Below are 19,212 nucleotides of genomic sequence, written 5' to 3' on the forward strand. Positions count from 1 at the left end.
GCTTGGATTTTTGTTGGTCTCATGAAGCTTCGTAGTATCAACTCCACTGGAAGTTACTGAGGAGGCTAACAAATGACTGTTTTTCTTCCCTTCACTTTTTGTAGCTCTTGAGTTTGTTGTTTTGGTTTTTTTTTTTTAATCCAAAGAACCTGATTCTGCAGATATTTTTATTGGTACAAAACCAGATGCAAACCCAGTCAAATCAGTGCAGTTTTGTCTGCTGAAAAACTGACATAAATAATAGTCTTAAGACTCTAGTGCCTCTGACTCTTGTCCTGAACTGCAAGTGGAACATTAGGTGTATTTTTTATGATAGTTCTCCAAAGAGACTAGCCGTTAATCTCTCTGAGTAGGTGTGTCAGCTGCAAACATTTCCTTCCAGTCTACCATTTCAATCACACTTCACAGTACACTGAAAATTGGCAAGGATGTTAATTACTGGCCTCTAGAACAAACCACCTACTTTGATTCAACTGTTTTCCAATTTTTAAGAATGTTGTTTCACCTACAGAACAGTATAATTACAGAAAATAGCTTGGTTTGGCTAACATCTTGTGTTCTGTGAGTTCTGCTTGCAAGGCAGCAAGCTACACCAGGCAAGAGGCTCACCTGCAGAGGGTTTTAACCTCTTTCTGACAGAAGTTAGGGCTTGCCGGCATGCAGTACATTGTTTTCAGTATCAGAAGCTCAAAACCACTGTCACTCAGATGTTAAACATTAACGCTTTCTGCTTTTAAAGCTGAAGGAACGCCCCCCATATAGTAAGAAAGTTTTTATTCACCAGAGAACTTCCTGTTAAAACTTTATGGATGTCTCTCACAGGAGTAATTACAGCAGTGGGTCCTGTACCTGGGCAGTGCAAAACCCTGGGTGCAACATGACCCACCGAGCAGCACGGTTCAGAGACTGCTTGTGTAGCTGCATTTGTGCAATGCAGTATTCAATAAAATTTGCCAGGAATCAGCCAAGTATCCAGGACATGATTAATCAACCAGCAGAATGAATTGCCCATAGATGACTGGGAGTTGACAGTAAACAGTAAAACACCTGCCTTGAAAACTTACAGTCTTAAGAGACAAACAGGAAACAGAAGCAAGTGGGAGCCCTGTTTTAGGAGAGAGATTTTGAGACATACAGGCAGAGTTGTTCATGATTATACAGGGAGTTTGGCAGACTTAGAGGCTGAACTATGTGCATTTCCTTTCATGGGTTTGTAGCTCATATAACAGGTCTTTAATTTGCCAAGAAACTTTTCCGCAACACTGTCCTGAAGAGTTGGCAGAATCCACAGTTGGCATTTCTCACATATGTGCCTCTTGGTTAAGGGCCCTACAATTTGTACAATTAATAACTTACACCATGAATTAAAAACATTGGAAAACAGCCCAATGCTCAGGCTCATGTGTCAAGGAATTGCTGTGGAAGCCTGATCTTACTTGTTGTTGCAACAATAAATCACCCACTGATTTATTTATATGGTACCTGGGCCTTCCAGCCAGTCCTACAATGCTATTGAAACTGGACTTTTAAAATTAGTGGTGATTAAGCTATAGATCCATATTAAATGTGCATGAATACCTATTTCTCCCTGCCTCCTCTTTAACTGTAAGGCCTGTTGGGGCTGGCTACCTTCCTGACTTACAAGACACATGCTGCAATTTCCATTATGATTGTGAGTCACACTCCCTTCAGTGTGAATCAAGGATGGGAGGGGGAGTGTCCCATGGGGTTCACAGATGGGAGATGATGGTGATTGCTCAAGGATTCCTCACCCCTCTATAAACCAGATCCCAGCATGTGCTGTTGGTGCCAGTCTCTGCAGTCCCTGCTGGCTCATTGCCTGCCACTGCTCAGGGTCCTGGTTATCCAGCAGCTCTTCTGCTGCTAACATCAGCCAGGGACTGCTACCTGCTACCCTTAACAGCCAGGGAGCCATGTGCAGAACAGACATGCATTAGTAGTTCATGGCCAAGGGCCTTGCTTCACTTTCTATATGTTGGTCAACAGTTGTGCAGTATAGCAACGCATATATATCATATGAAATACGTTGGCTGATAGCCACTTGGCTGAACTGAAGAGTTCTAACCTTAGGTGTTCAAAAACTTACATGGGAGAAGCCATTCAAAACACGATTCTGCTAGGGGGAAAAAAAATTCAATGCTAGAAAAAAAGAATATTTCATAAGAATTAAATAGGCTAGGGTAATGCTTGTTTGCTTCCTGGTAGCTGGTACAGTGCTGTGTTTTAGAGTCAGTATGCAAATAATGTTGCTAACTGATGTTTCAGATGTTGCTAAGTGGTGCATGTCCTAAGCCAAGGACTTTCAATGTGTCCTGCACTGGCAGTGAGGAGGTACACAAGAAGCTGGGACAGAGCATGGTCAGGACAACTGACCAAAGAGGCCAAAGGGAAATTCTGTGTGATAAAACATCACACCCACTATATAAAATGGGGGGAGTTACCAGGAAAGGGTGTGATCACAGCTCAGGGATAAGCTTGGCACTAGTCAGCAGGTGGTGAACAGTTGTATTGTGCATCACTTGCCTGTTTTGGGTTTTATCTCCCTCTGCCCCTCTCCTTTTTATTACAATTACTTGTATTAGTATCATTATTATTATTATCTTTTACTTTTAAAAAATTATTTAACAGTTCTTATCTCAATCAACAAGTTTGATTTTCTTTTCTTTCCTGATCTCCTCACCATGCCATCAGTGGGAGGAAGAAGTAACCAAGCATCTGCATGGTACTTAGTTCCTGGCTGGGGTTAAGCCACACCACTATGTTACATACAACAGTATAACTCTATGTGTGCATATAATGGTTGAAATTATTGCACAGATTGAGGTGTTTTCAAAAAAGTATGGATATTCTGAACAAATTGGTTATTGGTTGTTTATCATTTCACAGGCAGAATTGATAGCTTTGCAACAAGAAAAAGAAGCTGCTCTTCAACAGTGCAAAAAACTAGAAGAAGAAATCCAAACATTGCGTGTTTATTACAGGTAAAATGATTGATTCTAATATAAATGAGTGACTCATAGGGGAAATTTTCTGTACGATTTCTGACTGAGTGAGGAAGTGACCTTATCAAATAGGTATTTGTTGGAAAAATGTGAATACATCAATGAATCAATTCTGCTTTACTGCTCACTAACCATCTTTTTGAAATAGGAGTCCCTTTCTTATAGCCTGAATTTTGTATTAGTTTCTTCTAAGGGAAGTGAAAAGTTGGTGGTTGATTTTTGCACCAAAAAGCTATGCTATGGCAATGTGATCACTTAAAAACACATGGACAAAAGAATCAGATTACATAAATGCTTGTTTCTTGCCTGATTGTTTGCACATCCCTAATTTAGTCAATATGGATTTTAAAGTAATAAATCTGTAATTCTAAAATACTGGTGTCTTCTTCAACCCCATATATGTGCCTTTTAATTCCTTATGTTCTGTAGCAGTATGGAGAATGAGAGAAATACCCATTCTCATTAATTTAGGTGGGCTGCACTGAACATTTGCATGGATCAGTGGGTTTTAGTCCCTAAGGAAAAGCTCTGTGTGGTCTAGTGAAGGAGTTAGGTTGTTTTATGGAGTGATGTTGGGTTACAGCTCTCATTTCATCCTGACCTCCTGTGTGAGAGGGGATACAGAGCTGCCAGCAGGTTAAAGGCAGGAGAATTGGCATCAACACAGCTGAAAATTGTGAATCTGAAGGCTGAATGTCTGTGATGAGGGATGTGGGCTACAGAGGTAAATAATAAATATAGTGTGAATACTATACTCATTGGAAATAAAGAGGACTAGTTATTTATGTCTAAAAAGCATTTGCAATAGCAGAACTGTGTATGTTTGCAGTGTTTCAGCATTCAAAAGTAAAAAATACTCAGGTTTCTAGAGGTTTTTCAAGCTTCCCCTTCTCATTAAGTTTATTAAAACCTTGGAGGGAAGTTTCAAAAACAACTTTTGTTCCTAAATCTCATAGGCATTTATTTAAAGCCTGTTAATAGTGAATAGAAACCCCAAGCAATTTGTGATTATTGCATTTGATTAATTTGGTCAGCATTTAGTGTGTGCACAAATTATGGTGTGATTTACCAAGCTAGAAAGAATTTATTATGGTGCCCTTATTACTCATTTAAACGGGGTTTATTTGTTTTTGGGTTTTTTTTTTAATAATTTAGAAACTGAAATGCAATTTTTTAATTGATATTTTAGAAATTAAGAATTTGCTTGTGTTGGTCTATGCACATTGTAGGAGACTTTTCACTGATTTTTGAGTTACATTTTTGGCATAGCCTATCAAGTTTGCACTAACATACAATGTTTAACAAGTATAGTAGGCAGCAACAGCCATTTACTTGTGTGCATGCTTTAGATCCCAGGAATATTAACAATAACGACTTGCAGGAATCAGTATTAGAATGTACCGTGTTATTAACTTACAGCTCTTAATTTGAACAGTCAAAATTTCACTGTAAGTTGGCTGACAGCATTTGCAAAATCTATCCCGAAGGTGTGGGAATGCTCACCTGATTATCCCCTGGGGCAAGAACTATTTTATCACTACTGATTTGTACAAGTTACAACATCTAAAGTAGAAGATTTTATCTCCTACCTACCTCACTGTTCTAGAGGCTAATGTGTTCCAAAGTGGACCCACAGAGTGACTGATTGAGGCTGGCAGGGACCTCTGGAGGTCTTCTTGTCCAACTCTGCTCAGGCAGGGCCACTGAGACCTGGTTGCCCAGGTCCACATCCAGAGGGGTTTTGAATGTCTTTAAGTATGGAGATTCCACAACCTCTCTTAAACACTGTTTTAAGCATACAAAGACATGCCTTGAAAAGCCAGAGACCACCTGAACTTGCAAGGGTTGTAAAAGGCAACAAGGACTCCTATAAGTGCATAAGCAGCAACATTTAATTTCTCAGGCCTGTCTTTTGACTTGATTAGAAATTAATTGCACCATTATGAGGATTCTTATGAACTTCTTGACATTTTGGTTACAGTTTCCTTTAAGTTACATGAATGTCTGCTGCCCTTGCTGTCCAGCACTGTGACAGTACTTTAAACACATGCCAAATGAGACAGAAAAGAATATATGTCCCATGTTCATAAAGCTTTGGGAACTGTACCAGGCCAAGGGTGGGATGGCCACGGTAACTATGAATGATGAGGTAGACAGTGCATTTCCCAAGCCATCCCAAATTAATGAAAATTTGCACTCTGTTTTGTATGTGGAAGGGACACATATATAGATGTCTGATGGGTTTTTTTTATTTCCTCATAGTGCTTGCCATAGTATAGTAGTCCAGAATAAGCATTGGGAGTGGTTTTAGACAGTCTATTTTGAATTGAGGTGGAAGTTTGTGGCTTTGAACCAGGCAAGTTAGCTGTATGATTTGCTGTTCAAGACTGCATTCCCTGGAGTTACTTCTCTTTTTGGATTGCATAATTCCACAGTGAGCAAAATATAGGCTTCCACACATGCTCCAATCTTCATGAGAACTGTAAAACTGCAATGTGACAAGGCCAGGTGCACATTCCCTTCACCTACTGTTGTCTCGTGTCTTCGCCAGATTCTTGCACTTTCTGTCCTAAGCCCCAGCATGGCAGGGGCTTAAGAATTTTGGCTCATTTGGTGACTTCTCCTTTTGCTCTTAGATCTTCCCTGGTCTTACAAAAAGCATTTTTCCTGCTTTATGTTTTTTCTCCTTTTTTAAACTGGTATTTCTGAGGCATGCTTCAGGAATGGTACTCCCCAATTTAGTGGTCCTACTGTGACTCTCCAAACCACTCGCTCATTCCCCTCCTCCCTCCTGCTTCCTCTGCAACAGGAAAAGAGAATTGGAGACACAAAAGGTGAAGATCAGGAGTTGAGATAAGAATAATCTACTAGAAACAGCAATGAGACAAGAAAGTAACAGCTATAATATTAATAAAAAGGCATACAAAAGAGAGAGAGTGATTTACATGCACAATTATCACCCCAACCCAACCACTGCCAGGCTATCCCAATAGGAAGGAGCTCCTTCCCCCCAGAAAAGACTCCCTTCTCCCCCACACTGGAAAATGTCATGAGGTGGTATAGAATATCCTCTGGGTTGTAGCCATGCTCCCTCCTGGCTACTGCAGAAACTTACCCTGTGCTGGCCAGATCTACAACACTACATCATTCTTTGGCTTAGAAGAAGCAAATTTAAGAAAACAAAAACAAATAAGCAAAAAAAACCAAAACAAAACAACAACAAAAAAAAAAAACAACAAAAAAGAAAACAAAAAAACCTAGAGGTTCACATTAAAGTGTACAAGTGATACCTACCTCACTTGTACTTGTGACTTAACACACAATAAGATTTCAAGGATTTGGTCACAAAAATAATGTCTCTGTGTGTATATTAACTATTTTGGATGCATACAAAACATGCATCCAGTGTAAACAGTGACATTAAAATGTGCATTTTTATACCAATCTAACTTTCACTAACATTAGTATAATCCAGGAAAAGCAAAGTATCATTTTATCATACAAAATCAGTGGAGAGATACTTAGGTCCAGAATATCTGTATGTGTGTAGTAAGTACACACAGGCGTGCCTAGAGGAGGGAAACAAGTAGAGACCTTCAGGGAAAAAATAAAATCCCCTTCTATTTTCTCCAGAGGAAAGATTCTTGGTATCTAGAATACTGCATCCAGTTTTAGGTTCCCAATACAAGTAAGACATCTATAAATTGGAGAAAGTTTGACAGAGGGCAACTGGTACAGTCAGGAAGCTATAGCATTTGCAATGTAAAGAGAGACCAAGGGTACTGCTCTTGTACAGCCTGGGAAAGAAAAAGTATTCCTTTCTTTGTTGGCTCCAGGGAGACCTAATGGCAGCCTAACAGAGTCTGTGCAGAGGTTGTCAAGAAAGGCGACCTCTTCACAGTGCTCCATGACAACAGGGTGAGAAACAACTGGCTTGAATTAAAACAAGAGCATTTCAGACAGGTTACAAGGGAAAACTTTTTCCACCAGGGCTGTCCATGGCTGGAACAGGTTGCCAGAGAGGTTTTACCATCTCCATCCTTGGAGATTTCCAGTGTCTAACGTGATAAAGTCATGAGCAACATGGTGTGATCTCATATTGATATCACTTTGAGAAGAGGTTAGGTTGGACTGGAGACTGCCAGTGGACACTTCCAACCTCATTATTCTACAATTCTCTGGTCTGGTAGTTGTTGCTGCTGTTTGAAGATGTTATTTTTTTTTCCTCCAACTCTGAAAGAAGGCTGTTTTGTAAACTACACTTCTTTCCAAGTGAAGTGAAAAGCAAATCCTAACTGAAACTGGAGCTTCATAGAAAGCTGTAATGGCCTAACCCAAAATTAAAATGAGCTTTTGCAGATAAAATGAGGAAACATTTATTTCCCTCTTTATCTTGAATTTCTGAAAAGAAAGCATATCCCAGAACAATTTTAGTCTACTTTAGAAGGGACAGAGAAGTGAAATGGAATTAAAAAGGAAAAGAAGCTAATTCAGATACACAAGGAACAAGAAGTTGGCTACAAGTTCTGTGCTTCCGTTTGTTCTTCTTGTGTTGTCTCTGTGTCAAGTTTCAAAAAGAAAATTGTGTTTTCTGGATGCTAACTCAAATATACATACCAGAATTTAAAATTTGCATAACAGTTAGGAATAGCATAGCATTTCTAACTAATATAATTGTTTCCACACAGTGCTCTTTAAGCTAGAGATTAATGCAAATCATAACATCCTCAGTGACCAAAGAAGGCTATATCCAAATAACCAGTTTTAAAGTGCATGGGAGTGTTAATCCCATTACCTCTTTCTCACATACCTCTGTTGTTTGAACATCATCATCATCACAAGATTTTTATTTGCATATTTTTCAGTTATGTGATCTGTCCAATTTTATAATCAGGTTCCTTCTTCCCCTAGATTTATATGCTGAGTGTGACACCATTTGGTATGGGATATGCCTTTGGTCAGTTGGAGTCAGCTGTTCCAGCTGTGTCTCTCTCCAGCTTCTTGGGCAGCCCCCACCTGCTCACTGCTGGAGCAGTGTGAAAAGCAAAAAGCCTTGACTTTGTGTGAGCACTACTCAAGAATAACCGAAACATCCATGTGTTAGCAACATTTTTTTCAACACAGATCCAAAATCTACTCCAGCTACTTTTTATATATATATATCCAGTTAATTTTTACAGTTAATTTTATGAGGAAAATTAACTGTATTCCAGTCAAAAGCAGTATAATGTTGCAAAGTAATTGAAATATGTAAGTTATGGTGAGCTTGGGAGAAAAAGATGCCTTATTTTACAGTTATGTGATGGCTCTCAACAATGAAATAGAAGATTAACTTCAGTAAGGCTCCTTGTACTAATAAGTACAGTTACCTGAAATAAGTATTTTTAGATTAAAACTTCCAGTTAATATGTGTAGTTTCTCTGCATACAATGCCAGCAGTTTTCTTGCTCCCTAACCAGTTGTAGCATTTTATAAGTTAAAAACTATTGAAGAGATGTAACAGAATTTAAATCTACAAGTTTCAATGCTTACAGCACTTCAACTGGAATACTTGGAATTCATGTTTAAGTGGCACAAGTAAATGGTCTAAATAGCAGTTGGTTTTATGGAGGTCCATATATTTTTCCCACAAAGTCTCTTGTAAAATGACATGGAAGTTCATTTTTTTAAAGACTGAGATCAATAAATGTGAAAGTAGGAAATCAAGAAGGTTTTTTATTATTTCCCCAAATAAAGAACTTGTAGACTCAGGGGCAAACTCAATTTTCATCTTAATTACAGAACTGAATCATGCTGTAACAGGAGAAATAGATGAAGAAAGATATTTTGTAAGCCATTACTTCTAGTCCTGGATAAAAAGACTTTTCTATTCAAGCTTTGGATACAGTTGTTTGCATTTAATTTACTTCCATTCTATAGTTTCATGACTGATGTTATGGAATATAATACTCGGTGCCATTTCAACCATGCTCCATGGACTCTGTGTATGGATATAGAATGGTGTAACTCTTGCTGGATTGTTGGAATGTTGCTTTCATTCCAGTTTTAAGGGGAATTAAAAACTATAAATTATTTCTACCTAAAAAGTCAATATTCATCTTCACAGCCACTGCAGTAGCAAGTCAGAATATAATAAGTAGCCTAAATAGTCAGATTCTTGTACTCTGACTGACCCATGCTCAAACATATCAGCCTGTTTGTTCTGCCATCTCTCAGTCTTCTTCAGAGTTCTCTCAGTCTAGATTTCCCTTACAATATGTAGCAGAAAATTGGGCTGCTCTAATATCCAGTTTCCCGGCCCAAATGAACTGAAACCCATTTATAGTGGGATTAGTGAAGCTGCAACCATTAATGCAGAGTGGTGATCTCAGTCCTTCCTCTATAGCAATAGCAGGCTACCCTGAGTACCTGTCCCAGCAGTTTACCCAGAGACCTGGTCTTTTCATACGTGTTTTTTTTTTTTATCTCACTTTTTCAGTTATGGCCGTTGACTCATTTTCCTGCTCTTTTCATCCTGTCTGCTTGCTTCTCTTCTGGCAATTGCTGTCATTGTTTCAGTACTAGTTGCTTCAGACATAACATGGTGTAATTACAGTCATTAAGAAGAATGACCAAGTAATCGTATCACTGTAAACCACACGGTTCTTTTTGAAGAGCAGTTTTGGGGAGATCATGGAGAAGACAGCAGTTGTGTTGTAAGTATTCTCTGTTCTTGCAGCAGTGACTTCTGTTTTATTGAAGAATTTCAGACACCTGACATTAAACATAAACCTTCAGCTAATTAAATTTCCCACTTACAAGCACAGAAGAGGTTCTTTTTTTATACCAAAGAGATGAGGGGCTTGGATATGCAGTGGGAGACCATGTAGTACATGTTTTGGAGGAATGTAACCTGCTCCAGTTTGATCCAGCCAAACATCCAAACATACAGAAAGCAATGAATCTGTAAGGGAACACAAGGTTTTTGTTTGTCTTCTATTATAACAAAAAAAAAATAAAAAAAAAAAAAAGAAAAAAAGGCAAGGGCTGTCTTTCTGTTTATTGAACTGAGTGTTAAAATTAGTAGAAATTTGGGGTGGAGAAACACTGCTGTCTTTAAATCAGATTGGTTAAAACCCCATCTTTTCTCAGAAGTCCATGGAGGTTTCAGTGAATTTTTACTCAAATTGTGGGGGTGAAGGGAGCCAACACCCTTATTATTTGGACTTGGGATTTGGAATCTATATGTTCAGTCTTCTCATCCTCTGTTTTGTGCCACTTTGCAGTGAGGTGCTGCAACCCCAAAAGAATTGGGATTTTAGGTGAGTCTTTCTCACTCTGTAGTCTCATAAGCGTTTTCCCACTAGTAAGCCCCTGTGTCCCCTGTGACTTCTTTCCTTTGTCACTTTATTGCTTGTGCAATCACAGCTCTTGCTAGTGTTACAGGAGATAAAAGTCCAAGGTTTGGAGGCTGTTTCATGAACTGGATCAGACAGCCGAAGGGGGAAGATTAATCAGTGAGCTGCTCTGCCTTGGAAAGCAGCTGCATGAGGTTTTACTGGTGCTAATGAGATGGCTGTATTTCTCAGTGGCTTGGTGCAGCTGAGCAGTAAAGGCAGAGCCCTCACTTGTTATCTTTGTGTATTTCACACTTATTGAATTTATTATCCTCCTGTCCCTGCCCCATTCCCAGACTTCTTGTTCTCCAGCTCAGAATTTATTATTGTCTCACATTCTGCATTTGTTCAACTTACTAACAATAATATAGTCAGAGACTGACTTTAGAAATAAATCTGTGGATAGAAAAAATTCTTGGAAGCATGGCAGACCAGACTCACATCTATTCTCCAGTTAGTATTTGACCATTTGTAAAGAAAAGGGACAGTGGAGAGAAACTCCAGTGTGTACCATAGGCTTGGTGTTTACAGTAGTAGTTTGGCAGGCAATGAAAAGGTGAAGCAGTGTCTGAACCTGTTGGGGGAGGATGATGTCCTTTTTATTGCCCTCCAATGAAATATTTTAGCCATCAGCATGCTCTTTAACCTTTCTGTGTCTCTCATTCATTTAGAAACACACAAAAAAATTTTTAATGTTTTGCTTCTGGCCCTCACATGACTTTGAAAGCTTTTCTATCTCACTGGGAAAAAAAAAGAAAAATGCATGGAGAAACAATTTCTAACTCAGCTTTAGTGATTTATGAAAACTTTGAGAGGAAACATTGAACTGTCAAAGATCCAAGGCACCTGATGGAATAACAAGCCACCTCACACCATCCCTGCAACCAGACTGTAGTACACTCAAATTGCCTTGTGCTGTTGTTGGATTGGTCTGACCAACACGTTATGAAATCTTTGTGCCTAATGTTTCCAGGGGCTGGCTCTTGGCCTTCAGAGGTGCCTTGCCGATAGAAACCCTAAGCAGCAGGACTGAGGAAGCAGCGTGAATACGGACTAGAGCGCCTAACACGCTGTGTGATTCAGTTTTAATTTGCACCTTGCACTATGCTCATTCCACTACTGCTTCTGCTACTGGGTGTTACAGTGGCAAAGTTCTTAAATTTTTCAAATTAGTTGAGGACCAACCAGTCACTTTTTGTGCCAAGTACTTTAAGGCTAGAGGTACTCCACAGGTCCTTATACTTTATTGCACCAGACTTGAGCTGATTTCTCTACTCATTTGCTGTCATGGGGTAATGTGAACTAAAACAACATTTACTTTGTCGTTTTTGCTGGTATGGGCCTTTTCACATGAGTTTCTGTTCTTCTCTAAGAGCAACGATTTGCTTGACAGAAAGGAATTCCTTGCCATGGGATGCTGATATGGTCTCACGACTCTGTATACAGAGCCCTGCTGGCATTATGTTCACAGCTGTCCTTTGCCTGGCTGATTCCTTCACCTTCTTTTTTACCATGGCCCTATGTGATTTTCTGTTACGACTTCCTTGGTTTCTCAGTGAGCTGAAATGTCTGGGAGGTGTAACTTTTTTCTGTTTTTGAAATAAGCACATAGTTAGAGATGTCTAGGAACAATTTTTCAAAGTCGTTAAAGCATAATAAAATTGAGTTCTTGGAAGGTTTAAAGTCTCTGGAAGAACTACCTGCAATCAACCTACTAACTGCTGCTGGTAGTTTGGAGTAGATAGCAATAAAAAGTATGAAATTCCTGTAGAAATACTTGTAAAAATTGGGATTATGAGATCACTGAAGTTAATATCTATTCTATACAATGTAAGAATATACAAAATCAAAATTGGAGAATCTATAAAGAGTATATGCAGGATTATGAGATCTGTTATTTATGTGTGGCTAAAGGCTACATATTCTAATTCTACCATTGAAATGTTGAAATGATGGATGAATATAGATGAATCACATCACTAAACTCTGCTTCAGCTTCTTTATTTGTATAAACTGAATAAGAAGTTTTACCCTTTTCCATACACCTTTAGAGACTATGAAAATGCAGGTATTCTTGCTTTAAAATGAGAGAAGGAAAACAGATACAGAATAAGAAGCAGCCCTCTCTAGAGCAAGTTAAAGAAACATAGGAAAAATGTGTATGTAATAAGAGTTTTTGGAAGACAGATTTTCCCGTGAGAATTTAGGAAGAAAATCTTAAAGTGTAAAAGAAGAATTTGGCTTGCCCTGTAAATATTGTATGGAAGGGAATTCTTTTGTTATTAATATGGTATTTAGAAATATAGTAATAACATTGTCAGGAGGACTTAAAATGCCATTTCATTTTATGTTGGTTTTTCACACGACATGTTTTTATGTTAAAATGTCAATCCAATAATTTCAAAAAATCATGACTTTGATGTGTTATAGTTCAGTTCTCTTCAGCTGAAGAACTGAAGTAAAAATGACATTACCGTTTGAAGGTAAAAAAAACTTTTCACTTAGAAATGTGCCACAGGAAGACAACTTATTTATTGTGTTGGAATTTACGTTTCCCAATTAAAAAAAAAATCTTTGGAGAGACGACTTTCCACATGAGCAATTTTCAGTCAGTACTAGACATAACATTGCATTTCTTACTCTGCATTTAACACTGCTCACAGTGGAAAAATGTTAGGGTGTATCTAAGAATGCAGGTAGCAGAAGTCCTCTGACTGTCACAGAACACAAAATAGAAGGCTGCCCACCTGTTTTGTTTACAAAGAGAGAAGTCAAGTGTAAAGTATTTTGTTTATTCAATTCCCATCTAAACTTAGAGCTTTTGTTAAATTGATACATGCTCATCGTGCTCATGCGTTTTACTGGAAAAATTTCCATTTTAACTTCCCACTCACTAACTGCTTTTCTAACTAATGTTATAGAGGTCTTGTGTTTTGGAAGGTTTTTAACCTGTGTCCAATGTTGTAATTTCTTTGACAGCAAAGAGTTTAGAGAAGCTATTTCACTAACTGAGCCATTTCATTTTATGGCTTCATCTTTTTTTCTCTTAATCTGTGCTGTATCAGCATTACAGAATGGTCACCCGAAAACGTTTTCGTGAGTGACAAAAAAGTGCAAGCTTTATTTCTTATTTATTTATTTATTTCACACTGCTAGCTAGTCACACTTGAGATGACAGTTGAATTGAAAGTATATTATTATACTGTGCAACACAAAAAGTTTCGCCTGGTTACTGGTGGCTAATGTCCTGAGGAGGAGATCCAAGAATGAGATCTCAGAATGAAGAGAAACCTGCAAGCACTGTAATCTCAGAGTTGAACTCACTGAGGTTGCTGACATTTGGAGCAAATAGTCATGCTCTTTCACACAGGTTCCACCACTGTGTCTATCCAGTCATCAAGAGAGATATTTTTATGCAGTTTTTACCACTCTCTGAGGGCTTCTGCTTTGATTTTTGAGAGCAATTTCTTGACTCTAGTAATGAAAATAGATTGTCTTCATGCCTGACACTGTGATTGCTTCCAAGCTTCCATAGTTAATAGCATGTGTCTGTGCCATTCATAAGTCACCACAACATAAAATACTGATCACCATAAAATGAGCTTTGAGATGGCCAAATTTTTTCAAAAGTAGGAAATAATAATGAGAATTGTGTAAAATTTGTTAATAAATGTTATAATGTTAAGAGCTGTAACTGTAATGGATCTTTCTCTTTTCAGTGTAAATTTATATTCAGTCCTGGTCAAAGTAGGTTTGTATGTGCAAGCAGCATTTCTGCCCAACAGTCAATAGTCCAAACTGAAAATACAGTAGATTATTTGGGATTTCTCTACTTGTCTTTGGTGTCTTTTTTTTTTTTTTTTTTTTTTTTTAACTAAGCAGGAATGTAACAAAAAAACAAAGTCCTATTTTTTTAGGTTTTTTTTTTTACTATTTCTGATGTTTGCATCAGGAAAATAAATCCTTTTGTTTCATTTAACTATTCTTTTAAAATAGCATAGTAAGTAACAAGTGTTGGGTAGAAACAAAGCAAAGTCACAGTTGGATGTTGCTGTTATAAGATAGGCGATGACAATGGTATCTTTTTAGTGTATCTCTTATCTGTGGTGTCATTAAATCTAATGATGTGCTAAATAATAAAAGCAGCCTTATCACATTGCAAAGCTTTGAATTGTCTCAAAGTTGCCATGCCTGTAGGTTTCCTTTGGCTTTTGGACAGGGTTTGGATCGGAAGGAGCTGCAGTTCAGAGTGCATTTATGTGATCAAAGCTCTTTAGACAGATGGCTGCTAGCACTCCAAAATGATTAAAATATGTTCCAAGCAACATCAGTCTGTGGGCTTGGGGACCCAACCTTTCATTAGTCAATAAAGGGTCTTGAATTCTTGAAAATGAAATCTTTAAAGGCTAATAAGGCTGCTGGTTTGCACTGAGCTGATTCTTTGGATTTGCCGTTGTGGATTGGAACTGGGCCAATATCTGTCCAATAAATATGAGGCTTTAAAAAAATCTGGTTACAAGAGACCTCCCAGCAAATCTGCCTGTTAAACAGTGTGGCCAAAATTTTCAGTTTCATATATGTAAATTTAGACACCTGAGTTTGCATGTAGGGAGCTGGGAAAGAACCCACAAGTGCCCCTTTGAAAAACCAGTAATTTCCTGGAGCAATATTTTAACTGTAGGCAGCAAAGCTGGATCATTTTGATCTGTACAATTTTATTTTTAAATCCTTATGTGTTGACTAAGGATAATTCTAGAATACTTTCAGGATACCATAATCAAAGCATCAAGCAAGTTTCAGAGCTTTTGGAAATCAATAGTATTATTTACAGCATTCCCAAGTGTTGTCAGTATTTGCCAAATCTAAATGTGTGATAGTAATAGCCTGGTGCTACAGTGTGGCTGCATTTATTCTCTCATCTACACCTGGCTTGTGAAAGAGAGCAACTGGGGGCTTGTGCTAGTGTGAGGTGTCGGTAACCTCTGCAGATTTATGTGAGGACAGCAGCATTAAATGCCTGTTTAATAAGATACATGTTTGAGCCTTTGGTTTCTTTTTTTTTCTTTGTCTGATAGAAGAGAAGCTGCTCTTACAATTTACAAATTTCTGAACTTGAAGTGTTCTTACCCAGTAGACACTTTCTACACAAGGCTCAAAGCTTGAAGACATGTAAATTCTCTCCAAAATGCCTCAAGTTTTAGCCTACTGCTGTAGAATGTATTTTAAAACACATCAGAGTTTTGACATGCACCAGCAGAAGTAAAACAAGTTGTGGTGATCCCATTAGCTCAATGTGATCCCATTAGCCACATTGTTCAGCCTGTCTTCTTTCACCTTGGGAACAGCTCTTGCATTCCTTTTGTCAGGACTTGATGGGGCCAGCAACTGAAGTTCTTCCCCACACACACCATATTTACTCTGGGAATGTCATACTCCATTTCTTTTTCTCGGAGTCTCTCTCTGAAGCCTTGACTGCACCTGAACTGCCAGTGAATTTTATGCATCATAAACATAAGCAAGATGTTTTTGATAAAGGTACATCAGACTCTGGGTTCTGATTCTTTTGGTGAGCTGATTTTTGTTTTCATTTGTTGTAAAATACCTGGGTTTTGTGTCCCAAAGCTTTTTATCCACCATCTAAAAAATCCTGTCGTACTCTGCTCTTACAAATAGCTTCTGAACTGTGTCACATTTTCTTTAGCTCTACACGTTAAGTATTTTGTTTCTGTTTTTCAGAACTATTTTTTTTCCTCAGACAAAACTAAGAGATCATTTGCTACAAAGTAGGCAAAACAAGAAAAAAGTCTACAGTAAAAAAAGCCCAGGATGTTGTGCACACGCCTGTTTCTCTTAGTGTCTCCATTTCTGGAGTTTCTTATGAACAGATATATTTATCTTGGACTTGAGAGTTCTCACAGTAACTTAAGTGTGCTCTGAAGTGGTCCTGTTATTTTATCGCTGTTACCATTCTGCCTCCCAATCACCTAAATGAGTCACAACTTCACAGTAAGGAAATGTACAAAGTTATATGATTTCATCAAAGTGATAGGATTTTAGAGCTGAATAGATTATGAGCAAGTAGAACTGGTAAAAAAAAAAATAAAAGACTGATTCACAATGTCTTGAGAGCAAATAGAATTTCCGTCTTTAGGAATTATCTCCTTCTTTGTGACTCCTAATGTCAGATTTTACATTAATCACTTTTCCCTCCGCTCCAGGGCATTATATGAAACTTTTTACTAATTAAGCCAGCATCCTGTATAGTCTGAGGATTTTTGGGGTTTTTTTGATCATTTTTCTGAGCTCTGCAGAAGCTCCATTTCCAACAATGCCACATGTAACAAGCAACTGCTACAAGTGCTTCACCCATATTCCCATGTCTGAGATTTCCAGAGAACTGAGCAGGACTTCAAGAGCAACATGAGTCTGAAGAATTGGATGATTTTTTACATTCTGCTGAAGTTCTTGAGGGATACCTGATTTGAAATTTCTGATTTGTCATTGTTTTCATCTGGAGTTGCAAGTCCCTGTAATTTGTAAACACCATGTCCTAAAGGTCTCCATTTGGGAGTGGAAATTAAGGGCCTCCTTTGGAATGTTTTTCCTTTGCCTCTCAGTTCCCCTGGCTGTAAGATGTAAATAGTCCTACTCACGCGTTTTTTGGAAAGTGCATTGATTTAAGTTTTCTTTATTAGATTCTGCTAAATATTAAGTGAGATAAACCTAAATTTATCACAGTAGCTATTGTATTGCAGCAGTCCTGAAATGCAAGTACAGAACTGCCTTTTCCAGATGAGTCATACACTGTGAGTGCCCCATTAATACATTTAATGTTTAATGACCAACTGTTTCTCCTGCTTCCTCCAAATTACTGTAAAGTTACTATTCCAAGGAGAGAAAGTAGCTTTTTATTCTGGAGAAGACTGTGGCATTCATTGCTTTCAGTGAGAATGTAATCTTAAACAGTTCCTGGGATTTCCTCTGCTAAAAGGCAAGCACGAATTTGGAAATCTTTGAAATAGGAATAAGGCTGCAAGAGAGAAAAAAATAGGTATCTGCTGTTGCATTAGTTCAGTTTGGTGCATGTATGTGTGTGTGATCAAATTAATGTGCATATATCTATATATATATATATATGTGTATATATATGTATATAACTTTGTTGTAGAAATGTGGCAGAATTCCTTTTTTTATGTTCAAAACAGTGCAGCTCTTTATGACTGGGGGCAGGGGGGGAACCTGGTTTTCTGAAGGAGGTGTTGAGCCTGCCGAAGTTGATGGAGGTGAATTTGGACAGCCAATTAGTGTGGGACAGCTAGATGGGCACAGACAAGAATGTAAAATGACTAGATTGCTACAGATTTCTGCTTGCCAGAACAAAACAGGCAAATTGTTTGTGATTTTAAAGACACTGAGTTTGCAGACTTAAATAAAGACATGCCTTAAAAAATTCCGAGAATATGTTGGTATAATGATACTTCTTTTGAACATTATGCTAGAGAAAGAGTACAAGAATGTCAAACATTTTAAAATTATTTTTACTCAGCTAATTCTTCCATAATGGACGTTAATACTGTTGACATTACTCATGGATTGAATGCAAGCAATTTAGACAATAGATAGTATCAGGTGCTAATAGATCAAATGTAATTATTCTTTGTGAAATAATTTTGCACAGTTTAGCAAAATGGTTTCAATTATTCACTGTAAAGGAAAACACTGAGTAAAAGTGAAAATACTAAGCTTTCTCCTCTAGGGGCATTATATGCATTTCTAAGTCATATTTTTTCTTCATAGCAACCTTTCCTCTATAGCAGCTTCCAGTGCAAGTTATTACAATTCTTTTTGCATAAGATAGGTCATGTGAAGTTCAGCTGTAGGTGGGGCCACTCTGGTTGATTGGGGGACAGTCTTAATAGATCCATTTCATTAATTAAGTCATGCATTTTTTTATTAACAAAACCTGTATGTCAGGTTTAGCCAGCTGGGAGCCATTCTTATGGTTGTTATCTTTGTCAGAAGGAATATTGTGAAAATAAGGAATTACTGTACACGCTTTAACTCCTGATTAAACAGAGGAATGACATCCGCTCACCTGCTGTCCATGAAAAAATAACTTTGGGGCATATCATGGTGTTGATTCATTGATTCTGATCTTACATATCTCATTAAGGTAACAACTGTGTACATTGTATTGGAAATATACTGTGAAGGACTTGTGTCATACCCAGTCTGTGGTCATTGAAACAAGCAAGGTTGAGGCCAAAATTTCAAACATCTAGATTATTTATTGTTTCTTTTTATTCTTGAAGGAACTTTTTCTTCTTGCCCCTATTGGCTGTATTATGTTCTTGCACTTTTTCTCTTCTGGTCTTCCATTCCCAGCGATCAGGAGGAAGCAGCAAGGTTTCCAGGAAGTATTTAGCTGTACTAGGCAGCCAGAAGAGCACCTGCTTATGGCCACTTTAGTTTCTTGATACAAATAAATTCAAAGCAGTCTTCACTAGGTTTTCTTTGGTTCTCAATGGGAAATGCACTAATGGCTTCCACTATCATTAAAGAAGATTGCACTGGGAGAACTTTCACCAAAGAGGAAGAAGTTCTGTGAATTTGTCCCTTACCAAAAAGACTGTGAAGGATGGATAACAAGGTTCATATTATCTGATTTATAATTCTTTTGCTTCTGAGGTAGGCAGGATCTTAATATTATCTAGGCCCATATAAGATAATGTTCTGGTTTTTTCAATCATACTCTGCAAAAGGGACTTCCATCCTCAGGTTTTTGGTGGAGATAGAGAAATAGATATTCTTCA

At 37.9% G+C, this 19,212-nt stretch overlaps 1 protein-coding gene across 7 annotated transcripts in view; it reads left to right on the plus strand.

Moving 5' to 3' along the window:
* The window catches only part of MIPOL1 (mirror-image polydactyly 1), a 185,893-nt gene that overhangs the window by 131,134 nt on the left and 35,547 nt on the right, over positions 1–19,212 (plus strand). For all 7 annotated transcript variants that reach the window (XM_072930225.1, XM_072930226.1, XM_072930227.1 and 4 more), the window contains one exon: positions 2,908–3,002. In XM_072930225.1, coding sequence (XP_072786326.1) covers positions 2,908–3,002 — 95 coding nt within the window. The remainder of the gene's footprint in view (positions 1–2,907; positions 3,003–19,212) is intronic.

Source organism: Taeniopygia guttata, chromosome 5, assembly GCF_048771995.1.
Source record: "Taeniopygia guttata chromosome 5, bTaeGut7.mat, whole genome shotgun sequence".
In the NCBI taxonomy this organism is placed as follows: Eukaryota; Metazoa; Chordata; class Aves; order Passeriformes; family Estrildidae; genus Taeniopygia; species Taeniopygia guttata.